Source organism: Cygnus atratus, chromosome 8, assembly GCF_013377495.2.
Source record: "Cygnus atratus isolate AKBS03 ecotype Queensland, Australia chromosome 8, CAtr_DNAZoo_HiC_assembly, whole genome shotgun sequence".
Lineage (NCBI taxonomy): Eukaryota > Metazoa > Chordata > Aves > Anseriformes > Anatidae > Cygnus > Cygnus atratus.
The window spans coordinates 1436604-1452141 of record NC_066369.1 but is presented as its reverse complement, the minus strand read 5'-3'; the positions used below and the strand labels follow the sequence as shown (position 1 = coordinate 1452141).

The window sequence follows — 15538 nt, the reverse complement described above, 5'->3', positions numbered from 1 at the left end:
TAAAAAACATTGTGGCTGTGGATTTCTGCAATCTACTATGATGCTATGAAGCAATATCCAGTGATTAACATATTTTGATCATTTTCTCCCAGAACGTGCATCATTACCTCTTAGTGGTAAACAAGAAGGCTCTGGAAAGAGTAGCTCTCTGGCAGAATCAACAGCTGCAAGCATTTTGGACATTAACATTTCTGCTCCAAAAGAGACAGGTTTGCCTATCCTAGCTATAAATCTTATATAAGAATTTTGTTCTCCTGTTTGCATGTGCTACTACAGTGGTTCATTTTAACGTAGGCATGATTTCCTACACTTTATTTAGGTGTAACTATACACAATCTCTTAATTATAATGATTTTGAGCTGCTGTTACCAGTTTGGTGATGTTCTGTACGTAGAGTACAACATTCTGAAATGTGTTAAATTCTTAAAAATGGAAAATTATCCAGGAAATGGGAGAGCACTAGCAAAAAAAAAAAAAAAGTAATGCAGTGTCTGTCTGCTTTCTCCTTAGTCACATCTGTACAATATCTGTTTTACTGTTATTGAAATACTAACATTTGGTTTTAGTAGGTTGCTCATAGCTACGTGGAAAGTTATACGTAAAAGCTGTTATCCTATTACAATACCAGCTGTGAAGGAGTCATTAATGAAGATTGTATTCTGTTTGTTAAAGTCTTGCTGACTTGACTAACATCTATTTATGTGTTTCTAGGTGATGCTGTGAGTCTAGCTTCAGAAAAAGACAATGATTCATTTGTTTCTCCAGGTGAAGATGGCTGTAAAATTAACTTACTTCCTGCAAAACCTAATCGTCAAATTAACAAAGTTCCATTGCGGGTTCCAAGGACAAAACTAGCTATTCGCCCTGTGAGCTTACCCGTAGACAGAATACTTCCTCCATGTGTTTTGAATGAAAGAAATACAAGAAATGCAGGAGCAGTAAGTCCGGAGAATCTCGGCAAGAGCCCTACTATTGAAGAAGTTTCAGAGGTAAAGGCACTCCCTGCTGTTAGTACCTGTTGCAGACTTTCTTGTTGTGACACCCAGATGCTGCGAAAAACTTGGGACAAGCAATATAAACAGTATGATATCACAGCAAGGACAGCGATGATTGTGACTAATGTGCCCCAGGAGAACCGAGCACTGGAGAGTGGAACTGTGGGTGCCTTATCTTCATCATGCAGCGTGGGTAACAATTCTGCTAACACTGTTCTTCATGTTAAGCCATACTCTCTTTCTGTAAGGTCAGGAAGGACAGCAGCAGAAGGGAATGGTCCTGATGCCAAGCCTGTTACTACCTTCAGAGCACCAAGAACATTGCAGCCACCCCCAGGGACATTTTATAAACCACCCTCTAACAAATTAAAACAAAATGAAGAGAGTTCTACTGCAAAAGCTTGTGTACCAACCAGTGCTAGCTCGGTGCTTCACCAGGATAATACTGTGAAACTAGCTAGGAGCTCTGTGCCTCCATCAGGTGATCCTGGACAAAACACAGATGATCAAAAAACTAGCTCAGAGGATGCTCACCCTACAGATCTGAAGCCTGCTTATCAGAGACTGAGACCAAAAAGGATCCAAGAGTTGGAACACAGGGAAGCTCATTTTGTATAGGGTACAAGCTCCTCATGGACTGTATGCAGTTCGTTGGTCTTGCCAGGGGATACTTCCCTTTGCCCATTTACCCTTTGCTTTCCCTTGAGAATCCCACTTCTGTGCCATATTGAAGTTATTTTTATATATGCAGCATTTTAAAAATGGGGGGGAGGGGTGGGGAATTGTGAAGGAAATAAGTCAAACTTTTTTGTAATTCAGTGGATTTTCATAAGGATCTATTGCATTCCCGATCTAGATACAGCTAATGGGCTCATTGGATAAGACACAGAGCTTCATTTCACTGTATGGAATGAAGTACTTAACATAGAGAACTGACTATTGCATGTAGCAATGAGATGACCCATTTTTCATAATAGATGATGCTAATAAAAATGGAAGGGTTTGTTTACTGTCTAAGCATAAACCAAAGCTTGTAATTTGCTCTATAGAAGCATTTGTTCAGTTTTATAATCTGTGCAATTAAAGCTTTGCTCCTGAAGAGACTTACTTACTGGCCAGTATGGCCAATCATTATGTGTCATATGTGTATATTTAGGCAGATATGGTTATCTGTTGCCAATTTTCTGTGTGTCACTTTAATGTTTTTTGTACAGCAAAGATGTACTTACTGAGCTTTGCTATTCAGAAGCAGCAATCAAACCACATCTAATTTCTTGTATATGTTAGTGAGTGGGACAAATGTGCACAGTCAGTTTCATATGGGTGCCCTTCTGGAGAGACTCAGTTGCAGTGGTGCTGTCTTTCCCAGTGGAATGAAAAGGCAACGATTTGCTTGCTATAGATCAGTTTTGCCATTTAACCTGGTGTAACTGAAATGAAGAGCACTGTTTCCAAGTTTCAGTGAAAGAGCTTGAAAATAACCAAAAATCTGCAGTAATAGGTGCATCTAATGGTTTTCACTTTGTATTAAATGGTTTTTAAGTGTACACTGTTATATTTGCTTTAAAATATATTAACTTGTTAACATTCAGTGACTCTGTGGCTTCTATATCTTCTAACTTATTAAAATACAGACATTTGGCCTTTGCGATAGTATAATACTTTCCTGCATCTGTCTTTGGGGGGATGGTTACACTTTCCTTAATCAGATTACAGTTAATTTGACCCTTTCTAAAATGCTATAGAGAACAGTTAGCATAGTACTTTCTAAAAATAACTAAAAGGACTCCAAGGATAGGAAGAGCAAAGAAACAATTTTCTGTTTTACAGTGTTAAACATACTGAACTTTTCTACTCCATTCCTTTAGTCCTTCCTCCCAAAATACCCAAATAAATCCCACGTTGCTTTCAGTGGACATAATCTGATTTTAGTTTCCAGAACAAAAGATGATAAACTCACAATACAGAGCTTCAATTTCCTTGTACAGAGGCACGGCCCACATACTTGCCAAAGGCCATGCTACCACTAGTCAATTCTGGTCATGGCATGAGCCATTTTCTTAGGGTGCTGCCTCGTGAAGCCTGAGGATGCCAGCCAGACAACTCCTTCTGGCCAGACTGACATTTCAAGCTGCATAATAAAATTAGAGGAGCACTATGTCGTCTTGACGTAGAAGGGAGTTTCTTCCATTTTGAGAGTGGAGGAGGGAAAAAAATTGCTTTGTGAGCAGAAATAGCATTAATGAAATCTAGAAGCATGGTAGCAGAACATTATAGCACAGTTGTGAAAAGGTGATATCTGTATGGATTAGGACTGCATGATGGCAAGTTCATTTTTGAACTTCAGTTAAATCTATTGTCTCACTATATTTTTAAATACCTTAGCATATGTCCAGTACTAAATATGGTAATGGATTAAATTCTAATAAAAATTTTGATACTTTTAGTTCGCGGTTGTCAGGTGAATGGAGGGCCTCCAGCACTCCCCCTGTGCAGGCTGCTGAGATGGAGAATCAGTGTGTGCACTGGGTCTGTGGGAACAAATAGACGTGTTTCTCAACTAAGGTGTAACGTTAGCTGCTACTGGCCAAGTTACCATCCTGTTTTTTACGTGCCATCCATGTATGTCGGGCTAGTGTGAAACACTTCTGCTGTTTCTAGTGTGCTTCAGCTCTTTGGACATTTCCTGTAGGCAGGCAGCTCCCAGAAGGTTGGGCTGAGCATGGGGTGAGGGCAGCGTTGCAAGATGCAGATGCTATAATGCTATAGCAGGTTATTTTTATGGTTATTTGAAAGGTTTATCCCTTTCAAACTGCGTGTCTCAAAGTATCGGGGCTAACTGCTAAATGTGCTTGGTAACCTCGTAGGCGTGTTTTGTGTGGTACGAGTGCAGCAGCTAGCGCGCTTCTGAAAACAAGGCGTTCGCGTGAAGTGAGGCGCCGAGCAGCGACCCCGCTGCCCTTCAGCCGGGGGGCCGCCCTGCCCGGCCCCGACCGCTCACAGGGGACCGGAGGCAGCGACCTCTTTAAAAAGTATTTCTAAATTCTTCGTAAGCCGCTGTATCTCGGTTTCAAGCCCTTCTGCTGGGGGTGGCGCAGCGAGGCCTTCCCGCCCGCGGGGAGAAACGCCTCAGCGGGCCGGAGGCGTGAGGGACGTGGCGGGGCGGGACCCCAGCACGGCTCCGGGGGTAGCAGGGCCGTAAGGCTGACGGGAAAGGTGCTGGTTTTCTTTCTGACTGGAAATGTTACGAATGGGCCCTATTGTTTGTTTCTATTCTGATGCAAATTTCTCCAGGTCTTGCGTTTGGAGTTGCTTTACCGCAGCCGAATTGCTGCAATCCCACCCACCTCCCTCAAGTGACAGGACTCTGGGTCATGCAAAGTGCGAGCCCCCTGCGGCTTGCCCTCTGGGGAGGAAACCTTTCTGTGTCAGATTTGCTTGGTAATTAGGTTTTCTGAAGTTGTAATGCACTGCCTCATCCCTCTTAAAGCTTTGTCAGAGTACTGACTTCCATAATTCCCTGACCTAATTAGTCATGACAGCTGTTTGTTTAGCAGGGCCCCTAATGCTACCAGAACTACCGTTCTGACACCATCTTTTCAAATGCACGGTTTGTTCAGATCGGAGGGAAAATCTTAAAGGAGTATTAGCTTCCTGGTCCATATACCAGTTGTGCCTGTCCTGTTCAAACCGAGTATAAGGGAGGTTTTTTATTCAGGAGTTCTTAAAGTTGCAGATTGAGCTGTTCTGCATCAAGCGCAGGATTAAAACAATCTCCTTACCACTGAGCAGTGTTATTCTGCATCTAAGATATGTGTTTCTCTGCAGCCAAGCTGAACGTTTCCTTCAGAAATCTTTCTCTTTCCCATAGCACAGCAGTGCTCACGCATGAGGTAAGCTTTTGTGGTAAGTTTTCTAGTATTTTATTGCTTCTCCTTAAGTCCTTGTTTTGCTTGCAAATCCACGAATTCTTTAGCTCCTGTAGTGTAGTAAAGGCCTAATTGAGGTCATCTGAAAGCCAGCACAAAATGCTGTGTGAATGCTGTCAGTGTGTGTATGCTAACATTGGTAATCTAGCTCAGATCATGTTTGTACTTTTTAAGTGACTCCTCTACATATTACTCTGTGATCTCAGCACACAAGCCTGACTGGTTTTGGATGAGATTAATCTGAGATGTGCTTCAGCAGTGTACCTGATGTGCTTCAGTTGCTAATGTGTGGTCTGTGGGCCCAGACTGGAGATACCTGAAGCAACTGAGACACCGTGTCTGGGTGCTGAGCCCTCACCACTCACTCTTTCACTCTACAGATTTACTTTTACAAGGTCATCACGCTTGTTAATGTACACAAACTTACTGTGCTGGGAAAATGGGACAAATCATTTTGGCTTTCCACTAGCAAAGCTTTAGGGGTGGTTCTGTGATATTTAGAAATAATGCTATTTTATATAAGCATGTCAACATGTAAATAAATTACATAGCAGGAGGCTTCAGAACAAGAGTTTCTATCTGCATGCCCATTCTTCTTTGTAGAGGAAGGAGAGTTTGGCTTCAAATACAGATGCGTGGGATCTTGAAAAGTATTTTCGCTCACAAATAGAAGAAAAAGGCATCCTAAATCTCCCAAAATGTAAGATGTTAGAGAAGGGTAAATGCTAGCAAAAAGCCCTTGTGCTTCTGGTTGGCAGAAGTTTCTAAGTGAAGTAAACCAAATTATGCTAGACTAGAAAACACTCCTTCCGAGTTTGTACTTTGGTATGCTTTGCAATTGTTTAATCACTGTGTGTCCTGTGTAGATAGGGGTCATTAGCCCTCCACTGACTCTACGTCATAGGATCTGTTTAAGGTGCCACATTTGCCTGTTTTGAAATGTGGAGGAATCTGTCTGATTCTGTTTACCTTTGATTCTTAGGAGCATGCACCTTTCAAAAAAAAAGTTTTTCTAGGGTTTTTCTTACTCTCTGATTTCTTGCCAGTGCACCCCTCAAATCATTACATCAGTAACGTTATGAATTGTACAGTTTTCACTAGTTTCTGTGCACTGATTTCTTTGCAGTCTTTTTAAGTGGCACAACTCAGTTCTCTTTTTCTCTCTTTTCTTTAATTCTTTCACTAGCTGCCATTACCAAGAAATACCATTTGACCCCAACTGCATATTCTTGTCCTTCAGGTCATGCCTTATCTGATTCATAGAGGCTTCTGAAACCCAGCAGGAAAAACATGAAAAACCTTCCACTTGGGTTTTCCACAGGAGTTTAGAATAACTGGATGCAAAAATTACCTTAACTCAGAAAATCCCATCCTGACTCTGTGCATCATAGTTTTCTCGATATGCACACATCAGTGTATCTGCTTGACTGTAAGGTATGTTTACACACACACTCCTTTGGTTTGCCTCAGCAAAATTGTGTTAGCATTTAATTGTGTTAGCTTTCTAGTGAGGCACTATCTAGGAACAATCTAGTAAGAAGATTCCTTCTATGTAAGAAGGAACAACTCACCAGTTCAGAAATTGTCAGGATGCTGGAGAGCATTATTCTTGAAAATTAGAAGTGTTGGCCCATGAGCACACCCAGTACACAAGTGTGCATATATTCAAAGCTATCTTTGCAGGTAGTTTCAACGTTCTAATAATTTTAGAGAATTTTTTTCTTGTGTTGCTGGAGGGTTTACTAGAGATGTTTTTATAATTTGCTGGACAAACAGCACTTAACCAAATCTGACTTTGTAGTCAAAATTCAGGAATAAGTCAGGAAATAAGAAAACTAATAAAATGCTGACAATGTTAAAACTATGGCACATGTAGGTGAAGTGATGTGAACATTTAATTAGGTCTTAACAGCGTCCGTTATGACTCATTTGGGCCTTTGTCTTCTGTAAATAGTGCAATCACAGTCTTACTCTGGCAGAACACGTATACTGTATGACCCTATGCTTTGCATTTATGTGTTCATGAATGTACAGCCCAGGGAACTTTATCATGTGTTTATTGTAGGCATAATACAAGGACTGTAATCAAATCTGTATTTCCACTTACCGCTTTAGCCGTGTTCTTTTTTGCTGCTGCTAGCAACAAACTACAGATTAGGAGATCCCTAAGTGATGGTGACAACTGTAGATAGAGCTACCAGAGAAATTGTGCACAGTGCGCTTTGTAAGCTGAACCATATTTTCTCCTCCCCTGTGAACTGGTAGGCCCCACATAAGCTTTCTGTGTTTACTTTTGAAGATCCCACTCTTTACAAAACAAAGGTGGGTCACAGATAGAGCTGATGTAGTTGAACTTAGAAGAGAAACATACTGCATCATTATCCTTGTGATGTAAAAATCTAATTAGGGGAGATTAGTTTAATCTGTTAGAGCTGTCTCTGCATACCATGCAGGCAGCAACAAAATAGCAATTTTCTTAAAATAACTTGAGTTCATCTCACGGCTAAAATGTTTGTTTGCTGAATAAAAGAGTTAAATTGTCTGATTGCCTCAGACATAGTAGCAGTGCTTAAGCACAAGCTGCAGCCTACTAGCAGTGCTAGTGTCTCTGTTTTGCAGTGCCATTAGTCAGAGTGGACTTCCCTCTGCAGGTTCATAAAGCCCTTTGTTTCTTTGTTAAGATTGCAGCAGGGCCGTGATATGAACGCAGCCAACAGAAATTAGACCAAGGCCACGTGTAAACGATGAGGTTGCCACGTAATCCTTCCTGAAGAAAGCCAGCTTGAAGTCGTTGGTTTAGGCAACAAATCTGTGCAGCAGCTTGAATGTCCTGAGATAGTCATGGTAAGCAAGCACGGTGCTAAGTGCTGTGCTGTGCTGTCAGAGCTGCATTGTGGTCTGACGTAAATTTATGAATTATCAAATTCAGTGAAGCAGAGTTCTGTGGAGGATTCCCAAAGGTCTCCCAAGAGCCCTACGAGGAAGAAAGAAATGGGCAAATGCTGCCACAACCTTTTTCATTATTTTTTAAATAATGAAGGTTGGAGTAGTGATCAACTCCTACTTGGAAGAACAGCCCCAGTGAGGCAGTGAGGGACGTTATGATAATGCTCATACAGAGCCACTGCCTGACAGAAACGCTGGTGGGAGTCTTTGCTGCATTGTCGTCTATTGAAACCCTTAAAGATGAAAAATCTGTTGAAAAACAAACCAAACCCTTAGTGTTCATTCAGTGCTTTTTTGCTTCTGTGTCTGACCTTTAACAAGTACTACTTGGGGATAATTTATCTTGGAGATGTGCAGTGAGTCATTTAATCCTAATATGTAACTGGATATAGTAAATATTAGTTGAAGGACAAAGCTTGCTGAAAAGTTCTCTGAATGCATCTCTGGAGGTGTGAACTAGAACACATACAGCCAGGCTATATTCAGCTTACTGTGTTTCTGTGGGAGCTTGCAGCTTGCTGACATTTTAGAAGTTCTAGAAAACCTAACATTGAAGAAGCCTTGGATGAGAAGAACGGACTTCTTTCTCCTATAGTGGTGTTATGAAATGGTTACTTCTGTGTCTGACTCTCTCTGTTCCTTTAGAAATCCATGAAGATCCATGAGATCCATGAAGAAATGTACTGAACTACTTTACCTGGCTATTTTTGCACACGCAGACACTAGAAGAGCAAACTTCCAATGCTTTTCACAAGGGAAGTGTGGCAGCAACAGCAAAATCATTCATTTTGTCATAGTCAAGTGTGAAAATGAACTGGGTAAAAAAATATTTTTCTCCAGTTACTGCAGGTTTGATTTGTCTAGACAGCCCAGAAGAAATTCCCAGTCTCTAGAACATTGTCTCTTATAGAGAAAAATACTTGTGCCACCTTCATAAAACAAATGGAGCTTAGAGAAAGTGTTGAAATTCCTATGAACTAAGTGTTGAAGTAGTGGGAAAGGCTTGTGTCTTCTCTAAGACCATAGAAGCAGACATACAGTTGAAGGAATCTGCTTATAAAGTTACTAAGGGCAGTGCTTAGATTAAACAATCTGAGAATTAATTAACACACTGCATTGTTCTTAACCTGGTAATGAAGTAGTCTGATATGTCAGTACCCTTGGAGCTCAGGGGCTCAGGGTCCTCAGCAGAAGCGGGAACATAGTGAAGGTATTGATTAAATTGATAAAATAGAAATACAATACCTGAAGAAATACACAGTTAAGAGAATTTCTTGATAGCTTTTATTAATAAGGTATAATGGGTACAGTATAAACAGGGTTAGAGTACCCTTTGCTAACTGCTATTTACAATCTGGAGAAAGAATGTTTTACTGAACCTCCAGGATTAAGTCAGGGAAGAGCTATTGTTCGTTGTTGGCAGCCAGTCAAAATATGAAACCTACTCCACATGATGTGGATTTGTTTAACTCATTTTTAGGCCTCCCTGTTACCTAACATGAAGTAAAATACAGAGGCATCTGATTTGGTCTATTACTGTCTTCTGCCTCATTTACTATCAGCTGAGAAATAAATGCTTAACTTAATTTCTAACGGCTTTTTGTAGTTCCAGCTGTAACACTAGAATGTCAAGGTTTTAAAAGCTGTCACTATATTTCCCTGTTGAAGGGCAAAAGCTAGAAAAAAAATGAAGAAAAAGCCCCTTTTTATGACTTTATTGTTTAAAGATATTTTCATGCCTTGCTTGTTTGCTTGTTTCTGATGTCGTCCTGAAGGTAGTAAGATAGGATTGAACTTTGAGAAATTAGGTTTTTTAAATATAAAAGTTAATTTATTTCTACTGATTTAAAATCAGTATTTAGCTTTGTTACATTGTGTAGTAAAACTAGTGGTAATGATTGATCTAACTAATTGTTTCACTTGTCTTCTGTCAATAATACATATAATTTTTTTCTGAATGTATGCAGCAAATCGTTTTTCTATGTTATCATACTAACAGCTAGGAAAAAAGGAAGAAAACACAGAAGAAGTGCCATTTTTTATTTTCCGATGGTTTGGGAATTTGTAATAGTCTTCCCACGCTTCAGCAGTATGCTGCTGATGGAACCAAGTTATTTTTGTTGACCCTTACACTCAGCCCCCGGAAGGGGAAATCAGTTCCTGCAAAAGGAAAATTAACAATCCAGAGATTTATGTATGCCATGGATATAAGTCACATCCTTTGAGCTTGTTATCTTCAGGCAGCAAATGCATGCCGTTCTAAATATTAACAAACTTGATTTGCATTAGCTTCTTTTGAAAAGCTAAATGAACAGTTCTTAATGTGGTGGGGTTTTTTGTTTTTGTTGTTGTTTTCTGCTTTTAGGAGGGGGGTTAATATCTGTGTTAATAAACTTAACTTTTTTGGTAACTGAATTTCTTCTAGTGCCTGTGCTGTTCCTAATTGCAGTTGCCTCAAGCCACGGCTGATCTTGCGATCTGGATGCTGCTGCCTTTAAGAACGAAGGTAGATCTACAGCATGACTAATCACTTCAGAAGTTCACGTACCTCCAGAGCCCACGTGGAGTTCTCAACGCATTGTTGCTAGGTACTATTTTTAGCATGGACCTACTCAGTAATTAAATTGCACTGTTTTGCTCTACTTAAATTAGTAGAGCTTGAATCTTGACGATACAGTTCTATGTTAGTCTGTTGAGTAATGCCTAGATAGGGAAGGATATTTCGGGACTGAAAATGAATTACTGCTTATTTATTCTGTCCTGCTACAAAATCTGAGGTTTATCTCTCCACTGTCTTCTGATTGCACTATTTTAGTTCTTTTTTCCTACACTTCTGTTCCATGTTTACTTGTCTAATTTAGGTTTCTAAGCTGTATAAGGTTAAGACAATTAGTCTTAACAGACTTAAGACAAAGACAACAGTCATAATTGTGAAAGTGTTCCATTTAGGAAAGCAAACTTCTTTCCACTTAGCTCCCAATTAAGGTTTAATAAACAAGGCAGTCTGGGGAAATATAAATATGCAGTAAAATTAGAAATGTTTCTAAAATATGTCCGCAGAGCAAAATGGAATCTTTCTTCATGTTTTATATGTTGTCTGCACCTCAGGTATTAATGCTATAATTTAAATATCTTGGTTTAGACTAAAAAGAAAAATGTTTTTATATTCTGATTTAGTTAGCAGAATCTTAAGCTTGGCAATCAGTCTAGTAATCACTGTTTTCTTTCTTTCACTGATTCCTTTGCAATTTGTACATGTTAATTAGGTTGTCTATCATTAAGGAGTTACTTCTCTTATAAGGAATCTCTCTCCTGATCGCTCTCAACAGCCCTAACTAGCAAGGTTTAATGTAGAAGGACAATCTGGATAACCTTACTTGTGTCCCTTTTTCTTTCCAAGGTTATTAGTTCTGTCTTGTTTACTACTTAAATGCCAAGTCTCAGAAAAGTAGCTAAATTTTCTAGGGCGAATGTTAACAGCCATTTTATCTGGCAGTCCTAACCCCATTCATGACCTTGCACTGCAATTTTTACTTGCTAACAACAATAGTGAAAGTTACAGGATGGTGCAGGTATGTCATACATTGTGAGCAATATGGGAACAAGAGCTGACAGACTCTGTACTACTAGGGAGTCTCTCAGTGAGATAGAAACAACATATTGGATAGTTCAGTAATGAGCCAAGAGGAAGAAGAGTAGAGGCCAGACCACTGGCAGAGTACATATTTTATGGCCTTGACATGAAGGCTTGAATTTCCTTTCACAGCTGTTGCAGAAAGATTGCAGAGTGTCCACCTGGGGTATAGAGGAGGGTGAGAGGAGCTAGAACAGAACTGGCCTTTTCCCATTTTTCCAGCTGTAGGATTCATTCTTCGGAACACCAACAGGTTAGAGAGTCCTGGGTGATGTAAGGGTGTCAGAAAGCCATCTGACTGCTCGTAGTCAGCAGCTCTGTGAAGAGAACCTCAGTGGAAACCCTTAAGGGGTTGCAGGCATGCCACACTAATGGCAACAGCAAGCTGGTTGCTGCTGGAGCTGCCTGCAACTAAATATATATATAAACTTGGCTTTCCAAGGGAGAAAGTTCTTATGAGCCATCAGCCTGTTCAGCTGCAGAACCTGCTGCCAGTAGTGAAACTGCCAAAATCTTGTCTTGTCTTGAAGGTCAGCCAATTTTATTTATTTATTTTTTTGTGAGATCTAAACCCTTCCAACAGTTAATTGCTCAGAAGTGCTCTGGATTGGGTAAACATCTGAAGAACTAGATGTGCTTCTTTTCAATTACTGAGGAAAAGAGGGGAAAAAAAGTGAATGTTACTGTCTAAATTTCAGCCTTTTCTATCACCCATGTATATGTAGGAATCAAATGGTCAATCTGAAACTTAATACAGATTTTCTTTCTCACTCTTCTGTATTCAGGTGTTTGGTCTCAAAGTAAGACTTCAATTTTGTTCCCTCTGTTAAATGGTCAAAATAGGCCTCAAATCCCATCAGTGTGAAGCTGGATCTCCCAAAACAAAATTGTTGTCTGCTGCATGTCATTATGCCTGTTTAGAATCTTAATGCTCTCTGTACCATAAGGACCACTTTTCAACGCAGTTGCATGGAATTGGTCAGTCACTCAAAGCAGTGGGTTTATTTTGTTCCCTTTAGATTTTATCCACTCAAGCTGGGAAGCTGTTGCAATCCAAAAGTGTACATCTTCAAACCCTCAGATGTTAATCCATTTACACTTTACAACAGCAATAGCTTTTTATAGCTGGTCTCATTTCCTGTGTTGTTCTAGAACTCGAGTTATTACAGTTGATGGACTAACACTGAAAATTACATGAAACTCTTAACCTACAAAATATGGGAAATGATGCAGGTTTTGTCATCATCAGCTTTGCATGGATTTTTTTTCTGCAGAATTGATGTCTTGTTATTTGGTCCCCAGTAAGCAGCATAGACAATTCTAGCTAAGCTTGGTCTCAAATACCCTGCCCCAATCTCTTCCATGTTCAGTGTGTCAGAAGAGACCTGCATGTTTTTTAGGAACATTTTCCAGCAGGTGCCAGCCCCTCTAACCAGTGCTGTCTTCCTGCTGCCTGTTGAGGTCTGAATTTGTTTTCATATCTTAAAATGTGCACCTGAGAAGATTTTCTGAAATGGTCAGAGAGTTATTACTGATTTTTGTGTCAACTAATGCTGTGTTGACAGGTTAGGACAATATATTCTTACATGCTCTCCAAGCCTTGCCTCTTAAAACAAAACAAGATTTCCTCCACTTAATAGGTTTTCTACAAACAAAATTCTAGACGAACAGTGGCAAGAGAGAGTCAACAAATCACTTAATCTGTGAGCAGTTTTGCCTGTGCAATTCTTGATAGAGATTTGGGTAATATCCAACAAACAGATCTACTTCATCATTCTTATAATCAGAAAGTGCTTTCCAATACTTAACTTACATCTCCTTTCCACTGACTCGCAGTTACTAATCAGTCATGAAGAAACTACTCTCTAATCCCATAAGGCAGCTATAAAGTAGGAGGTGTATACAGGAGCAAATTGTTTCCTTTATTTTTGAATAGGTCCCTGTATGTGGAAGGTATCTGTTTAGACTTATGTGTCCAATTGTCTTTTTCTTTTTGAGGGTAAAAATTCACGGTGGTTAAACTGAGGCATGAATCTAGAAAGCAGAGCATACAGTGGCTTAAATTCTATTGTATCCCCTGTAAAGTGTCCTACAAGTCGCTGAATTTAAAAACCTGTAAATCTGAGATCCTGTTTTTTTTTTGTTTCTTTTTTATTTTGTTTTAAATGGCAGCAAAATTGATTTGCCTTTCCAAAACCCATTCCAAGATGTGCTTATCAATGTACATTTATAGTGTCTAAATGGAAAGACTAATTCTGCCTTTATTGTAAGTATTTTTTATGTAAAGTAATATCCACTTGGAAATCCATGTTTTCTTGGAAAACAAAAAATTATTTTGAAAACACTGATTTAATCTGATAAAGCAGTTAATTGTTGCATCATTTCATTACTTGCAAGTCCAAGTTAATAGCTGGATTCAATGTTAGTGACATTTTTTCACTTGAAAGAAATGCTTTTCCTCTCTCTTGCTTTTTGCTGATAAAATGTGTCACAGGAAACAGCCTCCAAACAAAGGAAAACCACAATTTTTCATGTGTGATAGTGTATCAAGTGCAAAATTACACAGTGCAGACAATGACAGGAACCAATCTCTACAATAACATAATCTTAAAATAAGAACAGAAAACAGTTTTGTTGGTCTGAGATCTGTTTAAATTGTCAGCTGAGAAATGTCAATGTATCCTTTGCCACAGGTTAGCTAGAACAGTTGGTGCAGAAGAATGAACTTCCTTAGACAAATCAGACTTCTACTCTGGAAGAACTGGATTCTTCGGAAAAGACAGAAGGTAAAATATTAGTCTTTGGATTTCAGCTTTGGACCATGCAGTCCCCTGGATGAAATGACTGGTGATATGTTTATCAGCATATAAAAATCACAAATTCCTGACAGAATCAAATGAGACTGGGATATTGTCTTGTGCAGTTTGCAAAGATGTTTCTTGCAGACAGTGTTGCATTGTTTTCTTTGTTTGTTTTACAAATACTACAGCATACAAGGAGAAGAGTTGTGGGCAGTAATATTTTGTTACATTCATAGAAGAAGATCTATTGTCAGGAAAATGTGGGCTCAGGGAAATTTGATTCCTAATTTTAGATTTGCTCCTTACACCCAACTGCTTTTAGAAGTGAATCCAATTAGGGACCTAAAGCTCAATTAATTTTTTTTTCTTTATGTGCTTGAATATCACGATAAATAAAGTGAAAGTCAGAGAAGTATTTTAAATCCTTTCAATCCTTCTAGATCTTATGACACTTAGTCATGGATTAGAGCAGATTTATCTATTAGTTTCTACTGTATTTCACCTTTTTTTTTCTTCTTTTTTTTTTTCCGAATTTTCTTGGTCAAAACCCTAAGACAGGGTCATGGTCATATGATATACTGCAACTGCCTCTGTCAAGCTATTTTTCATGGAAAGTTCCCTTTGAGCTCATATAGAGAAAGACCAACCATTTCAAACTAAAAATAATAAGGAGCTACAGTCAGGCAGCTGTGAAGCTGTAACAGTCATGCAGATGATTTTGTCTTGATAACAGACATCAATAGGATCAGACAGAATCAGGATAAGTTGAAATGCTTGCCTATGCTGTCCTGATGTTTTCTGTGCCATCATTGTTTGAAAGTTTTAATAAATGTATCCAGAGTTGCTTGGAACCAGAGTTGCTTTGACTAGAACTTGGTCAAAACCAGACAGAAGGTACCTCCAACATTTCCAGCTATTTTGCTGATGGATCTGAGACAGAGCCCACTTTTGTGTCCATGCTAATGTGATTGTTTGATTGGTTTTGGCTAATAGAAAATAACAAAAGGGATATTGTGTAAAAATGCACCAGCTGTCTTGTCCTCTTCCATAACTCCTGGAGATCTTAGTTGTTAGGAATGACTCAAGCTAAAAGTTCCAGGATCAAAGAATTACCTGATTTTTTCCATAGACAAATTGAATGTCCATTCTTTCATAACTTCTCTGCAGACTTTATCCCACAGTTTGCTTTGCCAGCAAGAGCTGATGCATACAACATTGTCAACTCATGATTTA

The 15538-nt window shown here is 39.2% G+C and overlaps 2 protein-coding genes across 11 annotated transcripts in view; both read left to right on the top strand.

The window, feature by feature from the left end:
• Positions 1-2649, top strand: part of ARHGAP29 (Rho GTPase activating protein 29) — a 78519-nt gene extending 75870 nt beyond the window's left edge. For 3 of the 10 annotated variants that reach the window (XM_050712144.1, XM_050712147.1, XM_050712145.1), the window contains 2 exons: positions 93-209; positions 766-2585. In XM_050712144.1, the coding sequence (XP_050568101.1) occupies positions 93-209; positions 766-1613 (965 nt within the window). In that variant the 3' untranslated portion in view covers positions 1614-2585. Of the gene's footprint in view, positions 1-92; positions 210-711 lie in introns of all 10 variants that reach the window. The other 7 variants (XM_035537179.2, XM_035537180.2, XM_050712148.1 and 4 more) reach the window with 5 other exon arrangements.
• Positions 2650-10355: 7706 nt separating this feature from the next.
• ABCA4 (ATP binding cassette subfamily A member 4) overlaps positions 10356-15538 on the top strand; it is a 74685-nt gene continuing 69502 nt past the window's right edge. The window contains exons 1-2 of the mRNA XM_035538111.2: positions 10356-10458; positions 14198-14290. Of these exons, the coding sequence (XP_035394004.1) occupies positions 14225-14290 (66 nt within the window). The 5' untranslated portion in view covers positions 10356-10458; positions 14198-14224. The remainder of the gene's footprint in view (positions 10459-14197; positions 14291-15538) is intronic.